Source organism: Pelobates fuscus, chromosome 4 (genome assembly GCF_036172605.1).
Source record: "Pelobates fuscus isolate aPelFus1 chromosome 4, aPelFus1.pri, whole genome shotgun sequence".
NCBI classification, from domain to species: domain Eukaryota; kingdom Metazoa; phylum Chordata; class Amphibia; order Anura; family Pelobatidae; genus Pelobates; species Pelobates fuscus.
Genome location: NC_086320.1, coordinates 350055446 through 350069352, shown reverse-complemented (window position 1 = coordinate 350069352; position 13907 = coordinate 350055446). Strand labels below are relative to the sequence as shown.

Here is a 13907-nt window from a genome sequence, read left to right as displayed (position 1 = left end):
AATGGGTGAATGGAACCTTTCTTAAAGTGAATGTAATAAAACAGTAATCCCTATAGTTGTTTGATTGTGGGGTGTTAAGCAAAGTGTCATCTCTTATAAAACCCTTCCTATACATCCTGCAACACAACTAGCATTAAAGGAACTATTTGGCAATGGTTTAAACCCGAAGTTTAAGCTCCGGTGCTTGGCACCTCTACATCCTGGCTTCCGTTCCTCTCTACAGTGCAGCACAAGGATGGGGTAGCCACTGATTGAAATGGACTTTTGTATAGTGTTTTAATCTGTTTAATATGAAATAATTGGTGTCCATGTTTATCTTGCTAATACTTTTATTTTTTATTTTTGTCTTTTAGGATGATAATAATGGAAACAGAGGAGGTAAGACTTAATTGGTTATTAATGTTAATGTAATGCTTTTATCCATGACTGCGCTTTGCCATGCGTTTGCGGCATTGGCAAGTTTTAAGGTATATTCAGAGCGGCAATGTCACTTTTTAGGATAGAACACAAAGAAGGGACAAGCTAATCAAGGACAAGCTAATTTATAGCAAAGCTTAATCAAACTTTTGCTATTTTCTCCCACCTCCCAGAACAGCCTATGGTCTGCCAGGGTAACTGTCATTCCTCAAAATTATATCCTCCTCTCTCCACTTAATTAATAGGTCCATTCTTCATGGTCGCCTTCCGATTCTGCTACGTTCCTTGTCACTTGGGTACTATCCCCCCCAATCATCATATTGTTCCTGTCAAAATTTGTAATAGTTTGTCCCATATGTTGTTAGATTCCCCTTTATTAATATTGCAAAGCACGGCAGAATAAGTTGACGCTATATGAATACCAATAATATTTTTTTTTTTTTTTTTTTTTTTTTAACTGTTAAATATTCTGTTGTACAAGCCTCACTTCTGGGTCTCACTCCTTTATCATCTATCAGTAGTGTGGTATAGAGCAGGGTTGCCAAACACCCATGATGCTTTCTAATTCTAAAGGCATGCAAAACATCATGGGAGTTGTAGTTTTACCACATCTGGTGATCTACCTATTTGGCACCTCTGGTATAGAAACATAGAATGAGACGGCAGATAAGAACCATTTCAGCATTATCTGCCACAACTCTGACCATTTTACTAGTTTACCTACATCATTTGCCATTTGGCTGATCCCTCCTGGAATATCAACCCTGTTACATATCTTAACGTATCATCAGCAAAAAGACATACCTTACCATCAAGACCTTCTGCAATATCACTAATAAAAGTATTAAAGAGAATGGGTCCAAGTACAGATCCCTGAGGTTTGAATATACTCAATTGACTACAACCTTCTGTTGACTGTCACTCAGCCACTGCCTTACCCATTCAACGATATTGGAATCCAAACTTAAAGATTGCAGTTTCTTAATAAGCCTTCTATGTGCAACAGTGTCAAAAGCCTTACTGAAATCTAGGTAAGCATAGAGTCTGGAAAGGGGGTATTTCATCGGCTAAAATAAAATAGAACACGTACATTCTTATTACCCACCAGCGCATCAATGTCCGTCCTTAAGGAGTTGGTCTGTTACTGGAACTGCCAACTTTCTATAGACTAAGATTGTTCAAGTGATCAACCATCTAGTGATGGGGATAGGTGGGTGACATGATCATGAACAATCCGTGCTTGAGCTAATGATCCCTGCATTTGTTTCAGTTGAATGACTGTGGGTAAATAGTACACTGTATATATGGCATTTATTCATTTGATAACAAGGGGATTGCAAATTTTATTATATATATTTATTAACTTATTTTGGTCTTTTGCATTTCCCAAAATTTGCACCTTGGTGAATTAACATCAATATAGAAATCTCTTCCATTTTTTAAATCTCTCCTGCGCCCCCCCACCCCCCTGTTAAGAATAGGAAGCTATATATGTGTTTAGTTAATGTGCTTTATACAAACAACTGGTAAGTAGACAGACTTTTCTTGTTTGTATAGGATATTTGAAGTGTTGTCAGCCATTGTGTGTATCATGCATCGTCTGTCTTTTGTCCTTTTAAAAAGGTTCTGTTTATGTAAAGGAAGAATTGTCACTGAGAAATCTGAAAGCTTCAGCCGCTACTTTCTTATGCATCCAAATACCGCAAAGATTTAAAGGCATTGTATGTACCTGGGTGCCCTATTACTGGAGCACAAGCCTCCCACCTCTCCCATGTCAGTCTCCTCTGGCCTTAATTGTAATGTCTTGGCAAATAAACAACTTGCTCTGAATCCATGTGAAAGTGAAGGTTCTAAGTCTTCCTTTCAAGGGTTTATGGGTGAGGCTTAATCCTCTGTGCTAAAAGAATGTGTGATGTCGCTTTTTGGCAAATCTCTATGTCACATATATGGTGTATGTATGTGTGTCTATATCTATATCTATATCCTCAATGTGCCTGTATAGGCCCATACTAGAAGTATGTGGTGTACCGGTCTGAAGAAAAGACCATTTGGGGAAAAAGGTATTTGATCCCCTGCTGATTTTGAACATTTGTCCACTGACAAAAAAAATGATCAGTCTATAATTTTAATGGTAGGTGTAGTTTAACAGTGAGAGACAGAATAACAAAAAAAAGTAACATTTATTTGCATGTCAATAAGTCAAATAAGTATTTGATCCCCTATCAATCGGCAACATTTCTGGCTCCCAGGTGTCTTTTATACAGGTATCGTCTTTCAATGTTGCTGATTATTATGCTGAATTGAGTTTAATAATACGACTGGAGTGGCACAATATACAAGAAAAGGTGTATTCTAATGGTTGTTTAATATTCTAAATCGGTGTGGATGTATTCCTGTAGATGCATTATCGCCAGCCATAGTTATTATGCTTTGCCTTTTCTGCTTAGCCCAATATTCCATGCTGAGCCAGAATAGGACCATATAGGCCAGGAATGATTTCCTGAGCAATATTGAAACTATCTGCAAAAAAAAAAAACAGACCTACAGACTGAATAACCAACTACACATTTATAACCCCCACCCTCCCCCTTTCCTGTTTGAATGCAGGCAATTTTTAAATAAAGCTCTGCTCCCATGGTTGCCATTGTAATGTAAATGGAGCACAAGGCCATCTTCTGTTTCCTTCTGTCAATGTGTATCTGTGATGAGGTTAAATTTAAAAAGGACACTATTGTCACCAGAACCACTACAGCTTAATGCAGTGGTTCTGGTGTCTATTTCCTGTCCCTGCAAGTCAGTGAATAGGCAGTGTTTACATTGGTGTCAAGTAATGCCTCTAGTGGCAGTCACTCAGACTGCCACTAAAGGGGCTTTCTGTGTCAGTGCTATCCAGCGTGCAGCATTGCAGCGTGCAGCATTGGCCGCATTCAGCGTCCCCACACACTGCATGTAGGGTCTCTGCGTTCTCCATAGAGATGCATCAATTCATTATCTCGGAGGAGATCCTGATTGGTGCAGCGCGTAATTTAGCAACACATGCACAATAGCCTCCCAATGCTTTTCTCTGGGAAAGCATTGGATTGGCTGAGAGTTTGAGGATCACAGCCATGGAGGCTAAGCCAGCTGTGGCGAGATCAGTGCGGTTTGGGAGAAAAGGTAAGTTTAACCATGATCGGAGCGGAGCCGGGCACCTAAACAGCCATAGAAGGACTAGAGTGTCTGGAATATGTTTGTATTCCTTTAAGTGTGTTACAATACAGTAATAAAAACAGTCCTGCCACATAAAGTGACAAGTAGGTTCTAAAACTTGGCAGGAAGGCAAAATCACCCCAAGTACAGTGAAAGAGAGTACCAATTCACCTAGATTCTAAAATAAAAATACCTAACTCTGGCACTAAATGTTCCTGCACTGTTTATATACAGTGCTAGCAAGATATGAGAAGTGGGGGAGGGGCCATTCCCATCCTGCCCATGTATTCTGACGGGGCTTGACAAATTTGCTTTATATATAGGAGTCTGCTAAAAAAAAGTTAGCTTTTTTTTCTCCCCCAACGACAAATACAATTCTTAAAGGCACACTATAGTCACCAGAACCACTGTAGCTTAATGTAATGGTTCTGGTGTCTATGGCCTGTTCCTTTAAGAATTGTATATTTGGAGGGGGTGGAGGAGGGGGGGGGAGGGGAAATAAACCAACTCCTAACTAGCTATCTAGACCCTAAAGAGTCTATCTTCATGGAGGAGCTGAACGTTTCCCATAGAGATGCATTGATTTAAAGCGTCTCTATGAAGAGATGCTGATTGGTGCAGCATTTTGCAACGCATGCTCAATAGCTTCCCAATGCTTTCCTATTGGCTTGTCCTTCTCCTACGTGGTCTCAGCGCCAGGAGGAAGTAATTATAGTTCCCTTCAAAATACCTAGTCTAAAGTAAAATATCTAGATAAAACAGATTCATTTATTAGCCCTAAGCGTGGGGAAGAAAAAAACTCATTTGTGTAGGATGTCAATCCGTATTTGGATGGAAAAATCCTGCAAGAAGAATACTGTGTTGTGGTTCTTTTTATTTGACGGTTTTAATATTTTATGGATATGTAATGCATTATATACACATGGCTGGTATCAAAAATATTGTTTCAGGTCACTGTGAACGTTGGTCAATAACTCTGCACATTTGACTTGAAACTATTTAGTATTTAAACCAATAGCATTACTAGTGTAATTACAGCAGATCCAATATCTTCACATTTGTATCTGTGGTACACCTCAAAAAACAGGAAAGGCCACCATAGAACAGCCACGTCCTCTACTGCTATTGTGTAGAAAATAGCACCATCTAGTGGTATGTCAAATATATAGAAACCAAATCTAACAAACCAACATTAAAAGGGAATTATTTCCCAGAATTTTCAAGAATATCTTTACTTATCTCTATAATTAACATACAGTATATTTCTTTTTTTTGAGGAAATTACGGTTACCTACAACTTTTTTTCCCCACAATGGGTTATATATATATCACAGAACCCGTTGTAGGTAACCGTAATTTCCTCAACAATTTTTAAGTGATAGATCCTCTTTAACATTTTCTTAGTTTTGTTTCTGAGGATTAGCATATTATTCATGGTTTTGTCTTGTTTATTGTATAAAATAAACATCTTAATCTACTAATCTACTTTAACCCCTTAAGGACACATGACATGTGTGACATGTGTGATTCCCTTTTATTCCAGAAGTTTGGTCCTTAAGGGGTTAAAGGAAAACTCCAGTGCCAGGAAAACAATAAATTTTCCTGGCACTGGAGGTACCCTCTCCCTCCCACCCCCAATCCCCTGTTTCTGAAGGGGTGAAAACCCCTTCAGTCACTTACCTGAGGCAGCAACGATGTCCCTCGTCGCTGTCGCCTCCTCCGCGCCGCTCCTTTTACTGTCTCCGTCGGCGAGACTGATCCCACCCACCAGCCGAGGAGACCTAATGCGCTTCCCTTAGGAAAGCATTGAAAAAGATTTTCAATGCTTTCCTTTGAGGAAATGAGCGACACTGGAGGTCCTTACACAGCGTGAGGACGTCCAGCGACGCTCTAGCAAAGAAAATCTTTGCTATAAATCAGGAAGTGACCTCTAGTGGCATTCTAGTAGACAGCCACTAGAGGTGGAGTTAACCCTGCAAGGTAATTATTGCAGTTTATAAAAAAAACTGCAATAATTACACTTGCAGGGTTGAGAGTAGTGGGAGTTGGCACCCAGACCACTTCAATGAGCAGAAGCGGTCTGGGTGCCTGGAGTGTCCCTTTAACACCCGGTTCCCAGCACAGCTAGTAATGGACTTTGCAAGTTCCCTCGTCTCTAGAATGGTGGGTTACCACTGACTACGTGGGTCAGGATCATTAACTCCAAACTCTTTCATCCTTCCCTGGAATTTAATGTCTATTTGGTTGTCAACAATCAATGAACTGCTGTCCCTCAACTAACCCATTCAAGCAGGACTTGCTCATTTTATGCATTATACAAATTCATAGATGGGAAAACTCTGCTTCTTTATAGTTTTGGATCCCAGGTTTTCATGAGCGTTTTGTGTAGCTTAGAATTGGAGTATAGATTTAACTGATGGGCAGTGATTGGAAGGACACAAGTATATACCCATATATAGGAGTAGTGGCTGTAACTAGGGTAAAAATCTAAATATATACTGTGTATAATAAAGACGACTTTAGCTTTTCATTCGGTGCGGACCGATGTCCCTTGAAAGAAGGCATCTAATGAACTTGGAAGCTTGTGAGATCAACCTGTCCTCCTGTTATTACAAACCTTCATTAGACTGTGCCAACCAAAAGCCCCATTTTGTAACTTATCCAGCTGTGTAACAGACTTCTGCATCTTCGTGTGTTTTGGAATTGGTATCATTCGTCATGGCTGATAAACCTATTGAAATCAGATACTTATTAGCCTACATTTGCTTACCGAAGCATGCAAGTTAATCTGCAATCTGAAATTACAGAGGATGAGGACATAGGGTTATATAAAACCCAGCTCTATCTGCACACTGAACCTTTTTTACTAAATAATTGCCTATTACTCATCAACAACCTGACTGTCATTATAATAAAATATTGATGCCATAGTTCACCCAAAATAATTATTCGAAGAGTAGAACGGTGATTTTGTTCATGGCTGACCTGCATTATTTTCTGCACAGATGGGGCTTCCTCTGTTTGCAAAGTGCTTTTGTCCTGCATGCCAGGAAAGGTGTGTAGTAGAGGTAATTATTGGCCACGTGTGTCACAAGATTAAATTATAGGATGTAAACCCATTTAGATACTAAGGAACAAGAGTTTAATTCTTGAGAATGTTACACGTTTAACTAGTTGACTGAATTTTTAGTTGCATGTGGATGTTGCCATAATCACTCCACAGGTATACCAAATGGTAACATCCAGAATGATTACAGGGTTAATCCAGCCTCCGGATCCAAGCAATCTGTATGTGCAGTGTTTCTTCTTGAAATACTGGGTATATAGAGAAATTGGTACTTTGGTTTTGTTGGCATGTGTGATTCAGGCTCATAGTGCTAGTATAATGCCCAACAATGTGGGACCCTCAACAAGATCTGAAAGTGGCCCCATAACTACTTATGGGACTAGCTTAAGATTTAGTGCATATGCACAGTTCTAAGGTGTGAAGAAAAATAAAAGTTAATTGGGGGTGGAGATCTTCCACAAAATGTTCCTAAAGAATACCAGCCAGTAAATTGAAAAGTTTCACTAGAGCTTTGTGGTGTGAATCTGGTGAATATATGTAGGACTTTCAATATTAAAAAAAAATCTACACTGTATGTTGGGAGACTTCATCCCAGTCTAATTTAAATACATAAGATAATTTAATTTGACATTCAAGGTATGAGATTTTCTTTTTTTTTTCATTTATATGTGTTTTTTTTTTCCTGGCAGCTGCCCAAGCAATTTAAATAAATCTAGGTTTTCAGGTTAATGCTAGAAAAAAACAAAAACTAAAATGTGGACTTATATTACACATGTGTGATGGTCCACCTTAAAACATTCCAGCTGGAGAAGACTAGTGTAGAAGACTTTGACATGGATTGTCAGAACAGATATTTAGAGGAGTTTGATTGTTTTCTTTGTTCCTGATGAGCGGTTTAATCTGTCATCGTCCATCTGGCCCTACAGATTCATTATCTCTGCCAGGATACGTTTGATTCTCTATAATGGCTCGCATACCACTACTGTATGTAGATTGTCCAACAGCAGAGGGCAGCAGTTTAGTGTCACTAGAAAATGTTAAGTTGAGCTCTTGCTATTGCTACATTAATTAGTTTTGTTTTTTTTATGTTGCACTTGGATATTAATCCTCTCGGGAGAATGGGTTTTAGGAAGTCCACAGAGAGGTCAGTCCTTTCCAGGATAAAGCAACCTTAACGTTTGTATGTAAAAGGTCTGATTGTTAATGATTTTTGGAAACTTTGTCTATAGAAAATCTTCAGGTTTCCAGATTTTTTTTTATACTGTGAGTTTATAAACAATCTTCTTAAAACTGGCAAGAGAAGGTAGGCTTCCACCAAGACCTAGACCAGGGGTAGGCAACCTTTTAGTAGTAGTGTGCCAAAACAAGATATTGAAGTCCCTTGATCTTATTTTTTTTAACGTTGATATGTGTGTTACTGTATTCTGCTTGTGTTAGTTATTGGTGCTGCGGTTGCTTTGTACCATTGTATTTGTGTATGTGGACTGTCATATTGTATATGTTCATGGGAAGTTGGTGATATTGTGTATCATACATATGAATGTGGGCTGTGTAAGAGGCTGCGTGTTGAATTGTTTGGTGGTGTGTATATGTGTGGGACTGCTTGTGAGGTTGTGTGCGTGTATGTGGATAGTCACTGGTGTTGTAGGGACTTTGTGTGTGGGCTATTTATATTATTTGTATAAGAGAAAAGCTTATTTTGCGTACATCTAACTGTGTGGGTGGCTTCTCTGGGATCCAGTGGGCACCGGGTTGGCCAGATGCAGGTCAAAATCTGTGATAACTGCTGTGGGCTGCTCTACTCCAGTGCAGGCACCCGTTCATAAGTGTTGAGATGGAGTGATCTGAACCACCTGCAATTGTCAGTTTGCACTAGCAGATATCTGACAGGCCAGTGCAACCTTGAGTGCCATGCATGGCACACGCTGTAGGTTGACGACCCCTGACCTAGACCTTGGGTGGGAAATCCTGACTGATTACCTGGAGCATTGTCAAAGAAGTTTCTAAACTTCAGAGAACATCCCAAAGCCCTCAGCAGAAGGAGAATTAATGGCATATAGTTCTATATGATTTGAGTTTGGTTAAATAGTCTTGGACTTTTAGGATGATAAATTGCTTATTAGTAGTAGATATAGATATATAGATATATTGGTGGTGCTATGACAAATGATGGTTATTATTATTATTACTGGTATTAATATAGTGCCAACATATTCCAGAACGCTTTACAATATTATCAAATGAGATTTAACAATGAATGAGACCATTACAAAAACTTACAGGAACAATCGGCTAATGAGGGCCCTGCTCAAACAAGCTTACGGTTGACTTTACCACGTGTGTTACAATGAATTAACGCTCATTGTTTCATGCAAATGAGAGCAATATATACATCGTTATGTAAGTTTGTAATCTGGGCTGGATTAGGCAGTTGCTATTTCAATGATGTTACAATGTTTGTCTGATGGCATAATTCCCTTTCGCCCTTTTAAAGAATTTATCTAAAAAAAACTTGTGATGTATTTTTAGTAATCCGTTTTGCATGTTATAATAAAGACCCAAACAGACTCTCGTCACTCTTTGTTCCCCGTCAAATCTTATAAAAGTCATTGTCTCTTGCAGGTAGGCAGCGAAACCGTCTGGAGCCAATGGATACCATATTTGTTAAACAAGTTAAAGAAGGAGGTCCCGCACATGGAGCCGGGCTCTGTACAGGTGCAGTAAACCCTATCAAAATCTGGTCATACATATGTGTCCGCATGTGGTGACAACCTTTCTAATGTATTATTTAAAAGATCTAAGTGGGCCACCATACCTCCACAACAAACCATGATCCCATGTTTTAATCTTGCGGAATAAAGAAGACATTTTATTTGAAGACCGTGAGTGCTGCCGTTCTTACTAATTTCCATAACAAACCAGATAAAGGTTTTGAATTGGGTCATGTCACTGGACCCCCAGTCACCAAAAGACAATCTCTGCCACAGGTTGTATGGAAGTGTTACATTAGTGCATATTTACATATGTAATCACTACGTTGAAATTCAGAGAAAAGAAAGGGAATTCGGGCACACCCGGAACATGCATTTCTCAGCAGTGAGCAATGATGCTGCCCTAGAGACACAAATAAATAAAAAATACAGATGAAGGAACAACGCACACACAAAAATAGTTTTTACGTTTTACAAGGCTACTTAAAATCTCTTATCTCAGCAAACAAATATGGGGATAAAGCATAGCCCAGCACTATGCCCCAGTACCCCTTTATTGGTGGGTCCTACACCAATTCAAACGTGCTAAATGAACTAAACTGTATTAAAAGAATCTGTTAGAGCATTGTTATTATATACAAAGCAAAATGAATGCAATTTAAAAAAAGTTCCAACTAAACAATTAAAGTGATAGTGTTTTAATGTATATACTCACAATGCAGACTGCTCTATATCTGCATTTTTTAATTTATTTACCGTATTTTAAATCCCATTAATGTAGCATTATATATATTCACAATGCTCTTGCAACAGATTAATTAAATATACTAGTTAATTTAGCCAGGTGTGATTTAATTTGACTCCTACGTTGGAATTGGTGTAGGACCCACCGATATTGGGGTAACATAATATTCATATGGTGGGATTGAATCCACAAATCTGTTTGCTGAGATAGACGATTTTAAGTAAAATTTTAAATGGTTTTTGTGTGCGTGCGCGGTTTCTGAAATTCAGGACATTTCAGACCGTATAGAAGTGCGTCATCGACACACGGAGTATAGGCAGCCTATATTGACCAACCTATTGGACAACTTATCCTAGCATGCCTGTCTAAATATTTCTACAGAGTTGACATGCCGTGCTACCTTGCTTTATAGCCTCTTTGTAAAGACACCGAACTATGGAAGCGTGCATGCATAATTGGAAAATGTATCAATGTACAGGTCTGCACAGTGACTATCTGTTAATTAAGCAGTTCTATTAATCCTATTTGATTAATGGAAATGCTGCTGGATCCAACAAAGCCTGTTTTCTTTAATACATTGGGATGTTTTGTTTCTCGCTGAGACACTTCTCTTTGTAGAAGAATACTTGGGATTGACTGATAGGTGAGACACTGGTTTAGTAAGAATAGCAAAATAATTTAAAGTGTATATTGTCTTTTCTACTAAACTGATCTAGAATAATCGATGTGTCGAGTTGTTGTATAGAACCTATATATATATGTGTGTGTGTGTGTGTGTGTGTGTGTGTGTGTGTGTGTTTAATACAATGTTCGGTTCTTTTTTTCTAGGGGACAGAATCATTAAGGTGAATGGTGAAAGTGTGATCGGGAAAACCTACTCTCAAGTAATTGCTCTAATCCAGAACAGGTAAGTAGACTTCTTTTAAGAGTTGTTATCCAGTTTTGTTTAATACATGCACTGCTAATACATTACTTTGGGTAGGGCGATCCTCTACATCCAACATGTCTCTTATATTAGCTAATATGTAAACAAACATTTCTAAACCATTACGGAGTAAAGAAAATGTCTCTTGTTCAATGTCTCTGATATTGAACATTGGTCTCTCCTGCTGTTAAGGATTAGAGTTTTGTGGTAGTCAGATGAGCTCTTTTCTGCTCGTGGAGTTGCTGCATTTTGTATTCTTACCTAATCACCTGTTCAAATTACAAAATAAAACACAGATTTTCTTAAAGGATCACCATAGTTTGTTTTCCTGACACTATATAACCCTTAGGTCCCCCCCCCCCACCCCACCCTCAGGGTCCCCCTCCTTACCTTAATCCTTACCTTAATCCAGCACCTCTCCTTTCACCGCGACGTTGGCTCCCGAGTGGAGCGGAATGCGCATGCGCGGCAAGAGCCGCGTGCCCATTTAAACTGTCCATAGGAAAGTTTAAATGGATGTTCTGCACGCTCGATGCGATTTTCGCATCCAGCGTCGCAGAAGTGCCTCTAGTGGCTGTCAGACAGCCACTAGAGGGTGGATTAGCCCTGCTATGTAAACATAGCAGTTTCTTTGAAACTGATATGTTTACACATGAATGGTTAAAACCTGGGGGACCTGGCACCCAGACCACTTTATTAAGCTGAAGTGGTCTGGTTGACTATGGTGTCCCTTTAAATTTCTGTTTTCCAATTTGGTAAAAATCTTTTCTCACAGTCCATGCATTTCTTCCCTGATCACATGGTATTCAGAAGTTGTTGCAACTAAATTGCCCTCAAAATAAGAACCTTTAAATCACTTATACACAAATTATACAGATTGTAAAGATAGTCCATGCACGTCTGGTCCTGTGCTAGTGTCCTGATGCAGTCAGAAGTCCTATTTCCTTCATTTGGGACCACCTGATTCTGTCCAGACCAAAGCCATCAAAATGTCTTCCTAGAAAAAGCAAAAACGCTGATGTGGAGGGATTTGCAGGTGCTGCTCCCTTACATTGAGATTTTGAAAATGCAAAGACTGCCAGTCTCTGTGCTGAGTCTACACGAACACACAATTGTCTGAAGACATGTCAGTCTTGGTGCTTGAGAGCATTCACCCCTAGGTAGCAGCACCTGCATGTCCCCTTCATGTAGCCCGGAAGTGTAATTCATGGCTCTCTCTGACTGACGCGGCTCACAGGCAGTGCTGTGAGCTCCAATTTAAAGCCCTGTTTTAATGTTGGGCTTTTTAGGGACTGTACACTGGCACCATAACCACTTCAACAAGCTGAAGTGGTTATGCCAAGTGTGTTCCTTTTAGCCATTTGCATAGTTCAATTAAGTCCATTTGAATTTGAAATGTGTTTTCTCAATTATTCATTATGAAGATTTTTTTTTCTCAAGCCGTTTTTGAGAATGTTTGACACTTCGATATTTTGATTTGTATCTTTGTTGAAGTTGTACAAAGACATATTAAAGATGACAGTATATACAGTAATAACAGGCACTCTCATTTTCAGTTCTTATGAAGCATTAATATGCAGCAGTACACATGCTTCTTCATTCATCATTTTTCATAGAACTCATCTTCATCTTCTACAAATACTTGTAAAAATAACAGCTGCACGGAACATTCAAAGTTTTACTCACACGTTTATTACCTTTATACCTTTTGGTACAACCTAGGTGAGCTAATAGATTTAAAAAAAAAAAAAAGGTTTGCATAGCCTTGGAATTAATTTGGGTTGACAATGGTGCATGTTGAAAATTAAAATGATTCCAGTGAAATATAAATAAAGCTTATTAAAAATGAACTTCTTTTCCTCATATGTTATTGGGCTGTAAAATTGCCTATTTCCCTAGAAGTCCCATTTGAGTAAAGTGTCTTTGCTGTGCCAGAAAAAAAGGAATGTTGTAAAATGAGTAAAAACTAATTTTAAAAAGCCTCATTTAAATTTGGCAAATTGTAAAGTAAGGGATGCTTTAGTGCATGCGCAGATCCCCTTAATGCCGGACCAGCCACTTTGTTCATGTGACACATTTATTGTCACCCCAGCCTTAACATGTACTCTTTGACTCCGCTAGCCCTTAAAATAAACACATGATATAGAGCTGTTGTGAAAATCGAATAAACCAGATATTAAACTTTAAACTGTCTTCACTTTCTGTTCTAGTGGTTCCACGTTAGAACTCAGTGTGATGCCAAAAGATGAAGACATCCTCCAATTGGTAAGTTAATGTCTCTAGTCTTTATCATTCTAATAAGAATTTCTGCTGTTATTATGACTGTCTGTTTTGTTTTCCATCAAGACAGTCTGTAGAATCGAATTGTGAAAAAAGAATAATAAAATAAGAAATGCAAATAATACGAATACATTCGATTAGAATAGGAGCAGTAGCCTTTTGGTGTGTTGTGCCTGTCCCTTGTCAAGTATTTACAGTGGTGGTGTGATGCTCTGTACAGTCCTAGAGTCAGTGTGGGTTAATCTAAAAACGTGCTGGTGATTTTGCCATTACAGTTTATAGCCTGCATGTATGCCTGACTCCGTGTGACTTGTAATCCACATGACTTTGTGATGATCAGATTGTTGCAGGCTGGTGGATTAATTAGTTGGCAGGTTTCCATTGATCGTGTGAAATGTATAACCTACAGTTCATAAATGACGTTGGGGATTATTTTCTACTTTCAGGGTTTCCAACCAGCTTGCTTTGGTTACAGTCATCACATTAGACAAAATCTTCAAATCTGGTAGTCCACTAAGTGCAGTCTGACAGGCAATTCACTGTTGCTGAATGTGCACATTCTTGTCTGTGGAC

The 13907-nt window shown here is 38.8% G+C and overlaps 1 protein-coding gene across 5 annotated transcripts in view; it reads left to right on the top strand.

Moving 5' to 3' along the window:
• Positions 1 to 13907, top strand: part of ARHGAP21 (Rho GTPase activating protein 21) — a 121227-nt gene that overhangs the window by 59891 nt on the left and 47429 nt on the right. For all 5 annotated transcript variants that reach the window (XM_063452557.1, XM_063452558.1, XM_063452562.1 and 2 more), the window contains exons 3-6: positions 354 to 378; positions 9296 to 9388; positions 10958 to 11036; positions 13265 to 13319. In XM_063452557.1, the coding sequence (XP_063308627.1) occupies positions 354 to 378; positions 9296 to 9388; positions 10958 to 11036; positions 13265 to 13319 (252 nt within the window). The remainder of the gene's footprint in view (positions 1 to 353; positions 379 to 9295; positions 9389 to 10957; positions 11037 to 13264; positions 13320 to 13907) is intronic.